The sequence below is a fragment of the Nicotiana attenuata genome, unplaced genomic scaffold (assembly GCF_001879085.1).
Source record: "Nicotiana attenuata strain UT unplaced genomic scaffold, NIATTr2, whole genome shotgun sequence".
In the NCBI taxonomy this organism is placed as follows: Eukaryota; Viridiplantae; Streptophyta; class Magnoliopsida; order Solanales; family Solanaceae; genus Nicotiana; species Nicotiana attenuata.
Window position 1 is genome coordinate 87,786 of NW_017670440.1, and position 16,059 is coordinate 103,844.

The 16,059-nt window shown below is 38.5% G+C and overlaps 1 protein-coding gene across 2 annotated transcripts in view; it reads left to right on the forward strand.

The window, feature by feature from the left end:
- Positions 1–14,330: 14,330 nt before the first annotated feature.
- The window catches only part of LOC109239451 (potassium transporter 4-like), a 6,403-nt gene continuing 4,674 nt past the window's right edge, over positions 14,331–16,059 (forward strand). Inside the window, exons 1-3 of one of the 2 annotated variants that reach the window (XM_019406019.1) lie at positions 14,331–14,671; positions 14,922–15,045; positions 15,669–15,824. In XM_019406019.1, the coding sequence (XP_019261564.1) occupies positions 15,669–15,824 (156 nt within the window). In that variant the 5' untranslated portion in view covers positions 14,331–14,671; positions 14,922–15,045. The remainder of the gene's footprint in view (positions 14,672–14,921; positions 15,046–15,668; positions 15,825–16,059) is intronic. The other variant, XM_019406018.1, reaches the window with a different exon arrangement.

Consider the following 16,059-nt stretch of genomic DNA (forward strand, 5'->3'; position numbering starts at 1 on the left):
TAATTGACCACTCCCGGAATCGCGCCAACAGAGTCTGGACCTTTATCACGTATTGTTGCATTCATTCTTCTTTTGTGTCAAAGATCCGGTAGACCTGATTTACCACCAACTGCGAGTCACATTAAGATTTCAATAACCTCAAAGTCAAGTACCCGAGCCAATTCGAGCCCTACAATCAAAGATTCATACTCTGCTTCATTGTTAGTTAAAGGGATCGTTCTGATGGCTTGCCTTAAGGTTTCCCCCGAAGGTGTGATTAAGACTATTCCAAGTTCGGGCCCTTTTATGTTGGAAGCTCTGTCTGTAAATAAGGTCCAAACCCCCGATGTCGATTCCGACACCATTACTGCCTCCATGGTTGTCAAAGGCAGTAGTCCTGGATTGAAATCAACCACAAAGTCAGCCAAGACTTGCGACTTAATTGCAGTCCTCGATTTGTATTCTATGTCGAACTCACTCATTTTGATGGCCCATTTGGCCACCACGGCTATCGGGTGGCATTGAAAGTAGGGACTCAGCTTCCGAGCGGCAACTACAAGAGCTAAGGCCAATTTTTTCGGATGTGGGTAGCGAGTTTCTGCTCCCGTTAAAATTTTGCTAACATAATAAATGGGAGATTACGTACCGTCGTCCTCACAGACTAAAACCGCTCTTACTGGAACTTCTGAGATCGCGAGGTAGACTAGCAATGTTTCACCTTCTTTCGATTTTTAGAGCAATGGAGGGCTTGACAAGTACCTCTTCAAATCCCTCCAAGCTTGTTGGCACTCTAGTGTCATTCGAAATTATTTTTGTTTATGAGTAGTGCGAAGAAGCGATGACATTTTTCTGACGACCGGGAAATGAACCTGCTTAAAGCTGCCAACCTTCCTGTGAGCCTTTGGACTTCCTTTACCTCTGACAGTTGATCTGGAATGTCTTTTATGGCCTTGATTTTATCGGGGTTTACCTCAATTCCCCTTTGTGAGACCAGAATCCCAGAAACATACCAAAACTAACCCCAAACACGCATTTCTCGGGATTAAGTTTCATGTTATGCTTCCTCAGGTTGTCGAAAGTTTCTTGTAGATGTTTAAGGTAGTCTCCTACATTCAAAGACTTAACGAGTATGTCATCTATATAAACTTTCATTGTCTTTCCTATTTGTTTTTCAAACATCTTGTTCATGAGCCGTTGATAAGTGGCTCCGGCGTTATTCAACCCGAAGGGCATCACATTATAACAATATGTACCGAAATTCGTTATTAATGAAGTCTTTTCCTGATCTTCTGGGTTCATCTTGATTTGGTTGTATCAGGAATAGCATTGAGGAAACTCATTAACTCGTGCCCGGTCGTGGCATCAATCATTTGATCGATATTCGGCAGTGGGGATGAGTCTTTCGGGCATGTCTTTATTAAGATCCTTATAATCTACATACATGCGAAATTTATTGTTCTTCTTAGGAACTACTACTATGTTAGCCAGCCAGTCCGGATATCTTACCTCTCGGATCGAATCGATATTAAGCAAACGGGTTACCTCTTCTTTGACGAATTTATTCCTGGCTTCGGCAATAGGGCATTACTTTTGTCTTGCCGAAGGTATATTGGGATCTAAGCTTAACTTGTGCACTGCTACCTCCATCGGGATACCTGAGCTCCGGGTGCAGTCCCGTCCCCAAGTGAAATTTCCTTTCTAGGAATTCTTCAAATAATGCAACTTGCTCCAGTTCCTCAACCGTGGACTTCGTTGCGTCCGTCTCTCCTGGAACTTGGAAATATCTCGGCACCTGATATTATTCCGACGCCTCTGTCCCCGGACTAACTCCTTCTTTATTCGGGGGTAGGTGACGGTTCCTGTAATTGCTATGCCGCGTGTTCCTTTCCTTTGCTACTGGAGACCAAAATTGCATACATCTCCCTTGCTGCCGGTTGATCAACCCTTATCTGCTTGATTCCTTCGGGCATTGGAAACTTCAGCATTTGGTGATATGTTGAGGGTACATCTTTCATCTTGTGTAACCATGGCCTTCCGAGGATGATATTGTATCCCATGTCACCATTTACTACTTTGAAGAGAGTTGTTTTCATTACTCATTCAGCGTTCGTGAGAAGCAAAATCTTTCCTCGGGTTGTCACGCTCGCGAGGTTGAATCTAGCGAGGAGCTTTGTGGCCGGAATAATGCTTCCGGTGAGTTTAGCTTAATCCAATACTCTCCATTGTATGATATTAGCTGAACTTCCTGGATCCACTAGAACACATTTAATCTTAAAATCCAACACATTTAAAAAAATTACAAGTGCATCGTTTTGTCGTAGCAGTAATCCATCGGCGTCCTATTCTGTAAAAGTGATATCGTCTTCCCGGAGCCTTTTACTATGAGTTATTGACACTTTCGTCATTTTTGCTTCCGAAAAGGTGACTTCGTTAATCTCATTCCCTCCGAAGATCATATTGATCATTTGGCGTGGGGGTTCTTATCCTGCTTTCGAGGTTCCGTGTTATCTCTATTACGACCATAATTGTTCTTAGTTTGGTCACTTAAGAATTCTCTAAGGTGACCATTCTTCAATAGTGTTGCCACTTCCTCCCGAAGGTGTCGGCAGTCCCCTGTCCGGCGGCCATTCGTCCCATGGTATTCATACCGTAAGTTAGGATCCCTCTGGCTGGATTCGAATCTCATTGGTCTCGGAAACCGTGCCTCTTTGATGTTTCTCATGGCTGACACCAATTCCACTGTACTGACGTTGAAGTTGTATTCCGATAACTTGGGGTAAGAAGGATCCCGTGACCCCGACGTTTCTTTATCCTGCAGTGATCTATTGTTGCGACCACGATCAGTCCTTCTATCAACAGTGAACTTGTCTACAGTCCGGAAGCTTCTGTCATGGCCATCGGTCCGCTCGTACGGCAAAAATCACCCCCTTGAAGTCCGTCAGTCCGCGTCATAGTCATCTTTTGATTTTACTCTATTCTTCTCCTGTTCTTTCGTTGACGATGGAAAGCCAACCTGATCATCTTCGATTCTTATTTTTGACTCGTACCGATTGTGGACATCTGCCCAAGTTGTTGCTTGAAACTCAAACAGGCTTTGCTTCAGCTTTCGGGAAGCGTCTGAACTTCTCGAATTCAATCCTTAGTGAATGCTTCAGCCGCCCATTCATCCGAGGCAGCCGGAGCAACATTCTTTCCTTTTGGAATCGGGTAACGAACTCTCGTAGTAACTCGGACTCTCCCTGCGCAATCCTGAATATATCGTCCTTTTGGGCTTGTACTTTTCTGGCCCCAGCATGGGCCTTGATGAAAGAGTCTGTGAGCGTTCCAAAGGAATTTATGGAATGCTCGGGTGACAGTGAATACCATATCAAAGCTCCCTTTGTGAGAGTTTCTCCAAACTTCTTTAACAATACAGATTCAATTTCGTAGGGAGCTAAATCGTTTTCCTTTACCGCCGTTGTGTAGGTGGTAACAAGCTCCTGAGAGTCTGAAGTCCCGTCATATTTTGGCACTTCAGGTATTTTGAATCATTTCGGAATTAATTCTGGTGCAGCACTTGGCTTGTACGGCAACTGAGTATACTTCTTTGAGTCTGGGCCTTTCAGTACTGATGGCGCACCCGGGATTTGGTACATGGGGGAATTTACTTCCCTCATAAACCGTAAAAGTTCATTCTTGAAAGGGTCATTCTCGTGATTGAGACCGGATCCGCTCCCCCCAGCCCCGTTGGAGCCGACTTCACCCCTGGGAGTGTTGTTGTCGACAGTGTTGTTTGGTTTGCGGGAACACCGGGAGGAATTGTATCTCGTTTGTTTGCATTATTCGAAGCCCACGACACTGCCTGCTTCAACTCCGTCATAACCTTAGCCTGTCGCGTGAGATGGCCTAGAATGATCGCCTGTTACTCTTGCAAGACCCTTACCATGTTAATGACATGCTCCTCATCAGCATCATTGGGAGTTGTCTCTCGAACCTGTCGAGGATACTGCCTGTCATGCACCGGCGTGGCATTATTCCCCTCATTGTAGGTGTCACTGACTGAGTCCTCGAAATGAGGCTGATCCCCTCGAATCTCAGCGTTGTGCGTGTTGTTAACAGTGTTATCTGCCATTTTTTGTGATTTTTTCTAAGACAAAATAATCAAAGCACGTTAGTAAAAAAGGCAAGGATCAATTTAATTGCACGGTTGTCAAGGCTCCACGGTGGGCGCCAAACTGTTTACTCGTAAATTGTACAGTTAAATTATACGTGGTTTCTAGACAACAATAGTAAAATCAAAAAGCGAGAAAGTGAGATTGTATTTAAGCTTTGTATAGAATATAGTGTAAGTATGCCAAAAAATTCGTGTCCTTTACAATAATAACTGAGCTCGCTATTTATAGTTATGTCTAGGGAAGGAGGTCCTAGGATCGTTCCCTCCTTTAATGTCAATTATGAGGGTCATTGATGAAGATGTAACGGTGAACATAAACGCCAAATTCTCTATAACGGATCGTCGCTCTTAATGCCGCAGAATATTCTTTATTAAATGCTACCGGGCATAGAGCATTTAATGCACCTTTATGAACGCTATCCTTTTCGGTGACAAGCGAAATAGCTGCGTTCGGTCTTCGCCCATCACCATTTTGGGTTCCACGTATCCTTCCCTTAGATGACGACGTGTCATCTTATATTTTACCTTATATATTCATATACTTTTCTAGAAAGAAATTAAGAAAAATCAAAGAATAGTACTTGAAAAAGATAAAGTGGGATTAGAGAGGAGTATAGCTCGGTGAAGTATAACCTCAGTTAAGCAATTGCAAAGATAATTGGTCCTTTGATTTGGAAACAATGAATCCTCTAGTATTATTTTAAGACAAGAATTAGGAGTACAAACAACACAATCTTTTCTTATGTTACATTACATGTTGGTCATGCTACAAAATTCCTATTGATGTCATAGTTGCAAGTGAGATATTAAGGAAAAGTACAGTCTTGGCCTACGTTAACAAAATACGTACTATAATATATCTCGATCGACAACTACATTATTACATTCATGAAAAATGAATTTGAATGATAATAGGAAAGTGTTCTTAAGTTATTAGAAAAGAAAAAAGAAATTTATATAAAGAATGTGCATGTACTAAACTAAATTAATGTATACATACGGTGAAAAGTGGGCAGGATGGATGAGTCATGTGTGATGTGACCGACCTTTTGAGTTTTGATTCAATGAATTCAACTTCTTAGCTTGTTCCTCGTACAACACCGACCTTCTTCCATTAAATTGGAGCTCTTTTTGTTTTTCTCATGTACAAACAAATAAGGACATGGAGCTAAGATTTGAAGTCTATGAGTTCTAAATTTGCTACATTACTTATATAGTTTGTCTGAGTTATTGAATTCGCAATTAAATATTCATATATATTTTTTAAATTTCCTTGTATACTTATATTGTTTAAGCAAAAACGACAAAGTTCGGCCTAAACCACACTTAATAGACTAGCTCCGCTCAGGGGCAGATTTAGGGGGGCGGAAGGGGATTCATCCGAACCCCCTTCGCCGAAAAATACACTGTATATATAAGGCAAAATCTATTTTTTACCTCTATATATTAAGTTTTGAACCCCCTTAACACAGCCCAAAAGTGTAGGTTAGTGGTCAAGGGGGTTTCCTAAGGTCATAGGTTCAATTCCCACTAGTTATAAATTTTTTTTTGAACCCCCTTCTCGGAGATCCTGCCTCCGCCACTGGCTCCGCTTCTGCCACAAGTATACAACTGTATAACTTTAAAAAGACCAAGGCTAGCAAGAGCCTCTTTTTTTAACCTTTTATTTTTTTCGGTGTGAAAAGATAAGTTATATTATATAGACATTAACAAGTTACAACACACTTGTTTAGTAGATGGTTTATAAGGAAATGAATTTTCGATGTTGCAACTTCCGAGTCATATTATGTTTTATATTGACTATTTCAATATGTCTATGATTATGCAAGAACACGACTAGCTTAACTAATGACGGATTTTGGAATCTTGGACAGATGACATACATACTACGATAACACGTATGGTACAGGAACGTAACTAGAAGATTACTACCATAATTAATGGGTTCGGCGAAATTCAGTTACTTTAATTCAAATAATGTATTTATAAATTTATTAAATATGTGCAAAAATTAAATTCAGAGTTCAATTACTATCACTTAATGTCCCGTTTCTCGCATAGCAGAATTATATTCTTCTCCTAGACAGAGGCGGATCTCTAAAAATGTACGTGGGTTCGACTTTTGCTTCTATAGTATATTTATGTTATGAAATTCATTAATATGTACAAATTTAAAACCCCATTATTAACAAAGACAGAAAGCAAGCAAGGAAGAAAATCTAGTTGAGATGCTTCTAGCTAACAATGATGTCTTCTCCCTTGTCATTTTACACAAAAAGGGAACATATAAATTTAGCCTCTTCAATCAAATATTTGAGATGAATTCCCCTAATTTAGGGCATGTCCACTTCATGTAGCTGATAATGAAATGAAACAGATCACCCTATCCATTGGAAATATTTTCATTTTAGACGTTTCTGAATTGTTTTATTCCGAATTCAAACTTAAAGAAATGATATCAATTAGATCGAGTCACAAGATGGAAAAACCAACCTCTGGAATTTGCATGGTGCCGTCGATTTATCTTTTGCGATTAAAAGTTGAAACGCTCACAGATTCCTATGAGGTCTCGTGTTCGAGCCATGAGTATGAAAATTTTTTTGGTAGGGAACGCTTCTCCCAGTGTGAATCTAGTTATAGTCGGGCTCCAATGCGAATACCGAGCATCGGGTGGAAAACCCAAAAAAAAAAAAAAACAAGTTTATTCACATGAAAAAGAAAAAAAGAATTGTGAGTATTTTGTATGACAAAGTTATTTTTTATAACGTTATTTTCTAGTGTTTGATTATTAGATAAATATTTTCTATCAAAATGGAGTAAAATGATTTCTTTCTTGTATGGACGGAAGTCATTTTCCTAATTACATTCATCTTAACTTTCAATTTTACATTACATGCTCTAACCAATAGTATACACATATAATTACTCTTTAATATTCAAAAAATTCATCAGAACACTCTTCAATTTGCTAATATTACTATTAATAATTAATATATTTTTTCATGAAAATATTTTCTACTCATCAACTAATTCCAACAAATATTTTTTGAAATCAAACTTACAGAAGAATAATATAAGTCAGAAGTTGTTATCTTTTTTGGGTTTTCTAAGAATATTATTTTCTCGCATTTGGTCATCGGGAAAACATTTTCCGTTAAAATTAATGCCTTACAATGATTTCCATTTTTTCTTAGAGCTACCAAACTGATTTTCTTCATTTGTGGACGGGAGTCATTTTCTAATTACAGTTGTTTTAAATTTCAATATCACGTTAAATGCCCAACCAACAGTCTATACATTATCATTAATTTTTAATATTCAAAGATATTGGAAATGTATACAATTACAATTAGAGTTAGTTTTTAGTTAGTTAGTGAAAAGGACACGTGATTAGTGTGTGTCGAGCTGTCATCTTTGTCTACTCTGCATAAAAGGAAGGTTCACTTCCTTCTCTGTAACACAGAAACAAAATACACAAAATTTTCTAGAATTTTCCGTTGTTCCATTGCCTTCCATGGGATCTTCTCTTAACTGATCCTCTGCCATTTTGACATGGTATCAGAGCAGCGTTCGTGAGGACCGGAGCTCCGACGTGAAGACCTGAGTAATTCTCGCCAGAAAGTTTGATTTTTGAGAATCGGAGAAATCGACGAACGAGGAATCTCAATTGGTTCAATTCGCTAAATATAATGGCAGAAAATGAGGTGACAATGCTCGATCACAACCATCCACTGTTCCTCCAGGCCGGAGATGCACCAGGTTTGGTTCTGATTCCCGTTAAACTCATTGGACCTAAAAATTATGCCTAATGGAGTAAAGCTATGAAACTAGCTCTGCCAGGTAAAGGAAAATTAGGGTTTGTGGACGGAAATTGTGCGAAGAGTAGATATAGAGGAGAATTAGCTGAACAATGGGAAAAATACAACGCTATTGTGCTGTCATGGATAGAAAGTACAGTATCGAGTGAATTGATGCCTAGCATAATGTTTGCTTCGGATGCGAAGAAAGTATGGAAGGATTTCCAGGAAAGGTTCAATAGATCGAATCTAACGAGAATCTACCATTTGTGGATGGAGATTGCGACAATGAGGCAGGTACAGACTCAGTCACTACATACTTCTCGAAAATGAAAGATTTTTGGGATGAACTGGACATATTAGCTCCACTGTCAAGCTGCGACTATGAGGAGGCAGACCTTCTATTGAACACTTGAAATCCCAAACGATTGCTGCAATTTTTGATGGGACTGAATGAGAGTTATATCAACATTAGGAGCAATATATTGGCAAGGAAACATGTTGTTACAATGAATGAGGCGTATGCTATTGTTACTGTTTAACCCAAAAAATAGTTTTCAAGGTCAAAGCAATAATTTTATATGACGGGCCACAAGCAACCGATTCAATCCGAAAGATATAAATTTTCGTTAATGCAATATGATAGAGAAGTGGAAAATAAATTCAATTACAAATAATATCATAAAAATAAGACAGAAGAAATAATTCTTATTGATGTCCTTGATAGGATGCTGAGCGGAACAGAGCTTGAAGGGCCGAACTATGGCTAACTTGGGTGCAAGATGCTATGATTTACAATGTATAAAATTGTAGAGAAGAAAATTAGATTTTTCCGATGGTGGTAAAAGTATGTCTATTTATAGGGCTAAACTAAGTAACTATTCTCCTTGAATTATGGGTCCATTATGAGCATTTACTCAATCCATCTGTTACTTTTGGAAGACTTGTATTAGCTGTGTAAATGCTAGAATTCCGTAACTGATGAGTTAATTCCGTAACTGATGAGTTAACTCCATAACTGATGAGTCAATCTTGTAACTGATTGCCTTGTTCTGACCGTTACAATCATTTATTGCATTTATTGTACGTTACATAATTGATTTGTAACTGATGGTGTAATCATGGTAAATCCCATATAATCCGGGATTAATTGATTCCTTCCTCATTTGTAATTATGAGATATTCTCCCGCACCTGATCCGGGCTATTTTATGATGATCAGTTCCGAGGCTAACAGGCACGGTACGAGTATGTTCAGTCCCGGGGGTGTTTCACATATCGTCTTTACATGTCATTCTTCACTTTTCTCCAAATTTTGCTGACACGTGTTGTTATTTAATATATCCACGTGGCGAGTCTATTTTTCACTAATACAGTTACACAAGAGCAAAGCCAAAGAACTTTGGGTGTAGTTAACAACAAGGAGCCATTGAATCTGTTGGCAAGAAAGGCTCAAATGGTTAGACCAAAAACTCCTGGACTAGTGTGTGAACATTGTGGATATAAATGGCATCTAAAGGAAAATTGCTACAAAATTGTTGGTTATTCAGTAGATTTTAAAAGCAAGAAAAAATTAGGGCAACAAGGTGGAGTGTGGCAAAACAACAACAACTTCAAACAAAGGCAGTTCAGAGGAACAAATTAGAACAACACTGACTTCAGATCCTATACCAACAACACAACATTTGAATGGCAAGTTCAAGGACACTTCTTCACAGAAGAAGAATATTCACAACTGATGGGATTGCTGAATAATTCACCACAAGATGGATGCAGTAGCAACATGGCATGGTACTGTTTCATTACTATCCAATACATATAGTTGTAAATGGATAGTAGATTCAGGTGACTCACACCATATTACACCTTGCATAGAGTTGTTACAAGAACTCAGACACATAGATAAACTGCAGAACAGTAAGGTACAAGTGCCAACTGGAGGAAGATCACACATAGCTAATACAGGGAGTACAGAGATACTAGGAAAGTACAAGATCACTAATGTGTTACATGTGCCAGATTGTAAGTTTAATTTATCGTCAGCGTCGAAATTAACCAGGGAACTTTCATGTTCAGTTGCATTCTTCCCTAGATTCTGTGTGTTTCAGGCACTTTACAATGGGAAGGTAATGGGGATTGGTAGATAGAGCAATGGCCTCTACATTCTAAGGAGAGGAACAGAATCACCGCTGGGAGCAGCAGTAACGAAAAATGAAGACATGGCAACTTTGTGGCACTTGAGATTGGGACACCCCTCAGTAGGAGTAATGAAGCACATTCCCTTGCCGAAGAACAAAGTGACTGACAAGATACAAGAAGAGTGTATGGTGTGTCCTATGGCTAAGCAGAGCAGATTAAAGTTTCCTAGTAGTGAGCATAAATCTAGTTGTGCCTTCCAATTAGTCCATATAGATGTTTGGGGACCCTATAAGAGGGCCACTTATGACAGAAAATAATATTTTGTTATTGTTGTAGATGACTACAGTAGATTTATATGGCTATGCGTGATACAATCAAAATGTGAAGTTGTAGTTGTGTTGAAAATTTATTGGCTATGATAAAAACTCAGTTTGCGGCTATTGTGAAAAATCTTAGATCATATAATGGGACAGAATTCTTCAATTCACAATGTAATGAGTTGTTTACCTCACATGGAATAGTCCATCAAAGTAGCTGCCCATACACACCATAACAAAATGGTGTGGTTGAAAGGAAACACTGCATATATTAGAAGTGGCCAGATCCCTAAAAATACAGAGCTCAGTTCCAGTCACTTTTTGGGGAGAATGTGTCAAGACTGCAGTATATCTCATTAATAGATTACCCACTACAGTTCTAGATGGGAAAACACCCTATGAGCTGCTATATGGGGAAGCACCTAAACTAGAACATCTAAGGTGTTGGGTGTTTGAGCTATGATAGCAATTTGCCTAGGGGTGGCAAATTAGATGCAAGAGCAAGGAGAGTTGTATTGCTGGGGTATACTGATACTCAAAAGGGTTACAAGTTGTTTGACCTTGACACAAGGACATTCTTCATGAGCAGAGATGTCAGCTTCAGGGAAACCACTTTCCCTTTCAAAATGGGGAAGGCATGTGATGATGATCTGTTGTTTTTTCCCATAACAGATGCCACTGGAAAGATTTTGCAACCTGAATTACCAAATACCACAAACCCACAAATACCACAAATCCCCCAACAGAAGCACACACCCCTGATACTGGTAATATACAACCTGAGCCTATAGTTCCCACAAATCCTACAGAAGTTGTAGAAACTATGGATGACACACAGGGGGTTCATGCTGAAACTGAGGAGGAAATTGTACCAATGCAGGAACCAAATGTGATGGATCAACCTACAGAAAATGGTAGGGGGAAGAGAGTGACCAGACCTCCAATTTGGCTCAGGGACTATGTGACCACAAGTAGACCCTCTGGACAGTGTTCATATCCAGTATCCCACTATGTGGATTACAGCAGGTTGTCACCAGGATATCAACACTATTTAGGATTGTTCTCAACCCAAATAGAACCAAAGAATTTCACTGAGGCATCTCAAGACCACAACTGGATAACAACAATGAAATAAGAGATAGCAGCTCTAGAGCAAAACCTTACTTGGGAACTAGTAGATCTACCAAATGGGAAGCAGGCTATTGGATCCAAATGGGTATACAAGATAAAGCATAAGCCAAATGGGGATATAGACAAATACAAAGCAAGACTTGTAGCCAAATGGTACAACCAAAATGAGGGACTAGATTACCATGAAACATTCTCACCAGTGGCCAAAATGGTCACTGTGAGGACTGTCATTACTGTGGCAGCCTGTAAGGACTGGGAATTACATCAAATGGATGTCAATAATGCATTCTTGCAAGGGGATTTGCTTGAAGAAGTTTACATGGAAGTTCCTCAAGGTTTCCAACGACAAGGAGAGTATAAAGTGTGTAAGTTGATCAAGTCATTATATGGGTTAAAACAAGTTTGGAGACAATGGAACATAAAATTTACTGATGCACTCCTAGCAGCTGGCTACAAACAAAGTTCCTATGATCATTCCTTATTCACCGAAAGAAGCAGGAGGAGAAATAGCTATTATCTTAGTGTATGTGGATGATCTCTTAATCACTGGAAGCATCAAGGAATTGATACAGGAAGCTAAAAGAACTTTGCATAACATTTTAAGGTAAAAGACCTAGGAGAGTTGAGATATTTTCTGGGAATTGAAGTGATGAGGTCCAAAGATGGCATACAACTCAATCAAAGGAAGTGTGCACTTGGACTAATATCTGATCTAGGACTCAGTGGTACTAGGCATGTAACCACACCAGTGGAAGTCAATTTGAAGCTCACAACAATAGACTATGATGAATGTGTTGGGGGCGTCAGTGATCATGTACTTGAAGACATAACAGCTTATCAAAAGTTGATTGGGAGGTTGTCATACCTCACCATCACCAGGCCTGATATCAGTTTTGGAGTGCAAGTCCTGAGACAGTTCATGCAAGGGCCAAAGATTTCACACTGGAATGCAACATTGAGGCTAGTGAAATACATAAAGAATGCACCGGGACAAGGACTGCTGCTAAGGAGAAATCCTAAAGCTCAGCTGACAGTGTTCTGTGATTCAGACTGGGCAACATGCCCAAACACTAGGAGGTCAGTGACAGGGTACGTGGTAAAGCTGGGAGATCCTTGATTTCTTGGAAATCAAAGAAGCAACAAACAGTGAGCAAAAGCTCGGCAGAAGCTGAATATAGAAGCATAGGAGCAGCAATCTAGAAGTAATTTGGCTAGAAGGATTACTAGCAGAGTTAGGTATGCCAGTTTCCAGACCTGTGCAGCTCTTTTGTGACAACAAAGCAACAATTCAATTTGCCTCTAACCCAATCTACCATGAAAGAACCAAGCATATCGAGATAGACTGCCACTTTATTAGATAGAAGATTAAAGAAGGGCTGATACAAGCTCAACATGTGAGTACCAATGATCAGCTGGCAGACATACTGACAAAGGCCTTAGGGACTGTGCAACATCAGTACTTATTGTCCAAGCTTGGAGTATTCAATGTATTTCACCTCCAGCTTGAGGGGGAGTATTGAAAATGTATACAATTATAATTAGAGTTAGTTTTTAGTTAGTTAGTGAAAAGGACACGTGATCAGTGTGTGTCCAGTTGTCATCTTTGTCTACTCTGTATAAAAGGAAGGTTCACTTCCTTCTCTGTAACACAGAAACAAAATACACAAAAGTTCTCTAGAATTTTTCACTGTTCCATTGCCTTCCATGGGATCCTCTCTTAACTGATCTTCTGCCATTTTGACAAAAGATTTCAGCAAAGTACTCTTCATTTTGCTTTAATATATATATATATATATCCAACCATTAAAAAATAATTTCTAAGAAAATATTTTTCACGATATACATATACAAATTTTGAGGAAAACATATTTTTATGAAAAATGACTTTGGTCATAGGTAAAAACACTCTAAAAGTATGTTAGGCAACCTTTGAAAACAAGCATTAATTCATAGTCAAATGAATGAAGGATACTTAATTTGGGAAAGAATATGCACTTGAACGTGATATGGAATTCGCATTTGTTCATGAACCAAATTTAGACTTCAGATATAACTAACCATTTGAATTGATATTCTTGGCCTGCATTGCATATGCTTTTTTCTTTCCATTTAGGATGTGATATTTCACAGTTACTCTGCATCTGACCACTCCCTCATTTACGAAAAATTTTATTTTGTGTCTCACACAACTGACAATAGTCAGTTGTATGAGATCTCTTTTTTGTCTCATAATTGTGTGGCTCCAGAATTTTGCGGACCCAGATGTGTAAGATATGGGTCCACAAATATGTGAGATAAAAAAGGTTTCACACAACTAATGTAAGTTGTGTGAGACACAAAATAAAACCACTCCTCATTTACTTCCTTTTGATTCTTCTAAGCTCCTCGTTAAATTACTTACATTCCTTATCATTTTTAAAAAATTGTCATAAGTGAAAGCTATATCTATCTATATATATATATATATTGAACATCAAGGAAAGACGAGACAAGAGATAAATGAGCATTCACATCAGGATATAACATTAGTATATAATAATTTTTTCAGAGTTAGAGAATCAATATCCGTACTGATTAAGAAATGAATATTTCGCTTAACTCAATCCTAAAAGCAAATAAAGCAAGAATTGCCTAAGACGATATGAAGAGTCCAATTTTATATATCTGGTATTTGATTGGACATGAAAACTTTAAAGTAAAAAAGATTTAAAATATAGGGATGAATATTATTTAACCGAACTGAAAAATCAATAATGTAATAAAATGAAACAAAACGCCCAATATTAATATATTGTATTCTTATGGTTGATTACATTATGGTAAATTAACAAACACATTTTGTTTTTTTTTTTCCAAAAATCGTCCGAAGAACAAATGGTTTGAATCATTTATACATAATACTTATAATGTAATTTGGCTGATATGATCCAGATGAAAGAGGAAGAAGGAAGATTTCTGCAATCTTCTCCTTCTCCTTTCTTCTTCCTCACACATCATTTTCATGTATCACGTTTCCTATCTATGTATATGTATATATATTTAAAAATATCCAATAGGAAACGTAAAAACACGAGATAAATATCACCGCCGTCGCCGCCGTTCTCCTCCACCCCGAGTCCTTCTCCGTCATTGTCATCCGCCGCGCCCTCGCCAAAAGTTCGTTTTTCCTCCTATCTCACAGCTTGCGCGCTTTTACTTAAATCTTCATTTTTTGAATTGAGTTTGAATTTTGTTACTTTATTTTGTAATGTTGTTCTTTTTATCAATTGCTGATTGTTTTTTCGTTATTAATATCTCTGTTTCTGTTTATAGACATTGTTTAACATTTAGGCATTCCAAAAGAATCCACATTGTTTCATTTCTATACAATTTTCATGATACCGTATATAATCTTTTTTTATGACAGCGGTCTCGGGGCCAGCTTGCGCGTGTTGATTATTCCACTAGGTACCTGCTGGCGTAACTGGTAAAGTTGCCGCCATGTGACCAGGAGGTCACGGGTTCAAGCCGTGGAAACAACCTCTTGCAGAGTAAGCCTGCGTACAATAGACTCCTTGTGGTCTGGCCCTTCCTCGGACCCCGCGCATAGCGAGAGCTTAGTGCACCGGCTGCCCTTTAAGTCGAATTAGCATATTAAACTATGTGTGTTGTTAAATACGTGTTAAATAGCTGTGCGTAGTAAATATGCTTATTGCATTTGATAAAAGTTTGTTAACTTTGTTGCCATTAGAGGCTTTCAATCGAAATCGCATTGTACCTGAGCTTCTTAACAAATCGTTCAGTCAATGCGCTTTGCTAATAGCTTAATATTTCATCAAATCCCGTTGTCTCTCGTATTTAATTGCAATTACTAAACTTACAGATTATTGACATCCTAGATATAATATCTTTTCATGGTTCGGACCAGTAGCTGATTGAACGCATGGGTTTCTACTTGAACTCTATATATGTATTAAGAAAATAAGTATATATGATATGATTAAATATATTTTTTTTAAACTCATAGTGTTTTAATTCTGATTCCATCAGAGGCTGACCTACTCCTCTGGTTCTTTGATTTTATTGCCCCTTTCTTTTTGTCACAACCAAGTTGTCTTGTTTCTTTTCTGTATTAGCAAAACGAAAATTAGTTTGACGAAGTTTGTTGCACTAGATGTATCAAGTTGGTATCAATCATGTGGAAGATAGTTTGGAGCATCCGCCTTCATCTGCTGTAGCTGAGTGCCAGGAATCAATTGATACAGTTAGAAAAGAGGGGAAAAGTGGACAAACTCAACAAGAAAGGAGAAAATGGAAGTTGCCGTCAAAGGTGGAAAGTCTCTTCTTTTATTTTGGAAAATCTCTCTTTTTAACTATCTGAGGCTTTTATCTTAGCAGTCTTTAATACTGAGTTTGTTTGTGTCGTTGACTTCAATGGTGGGTTATGTGCTGATTTTTTTTTCCCAATCAAGGATTGAAGTGACTTAGGCTTCAAGATAGTTACTAAAATGAAGATTGACAAATAGGAGTAGTTTTGTGGGTGTGTGTGGGGGGGGGGGGGGGGG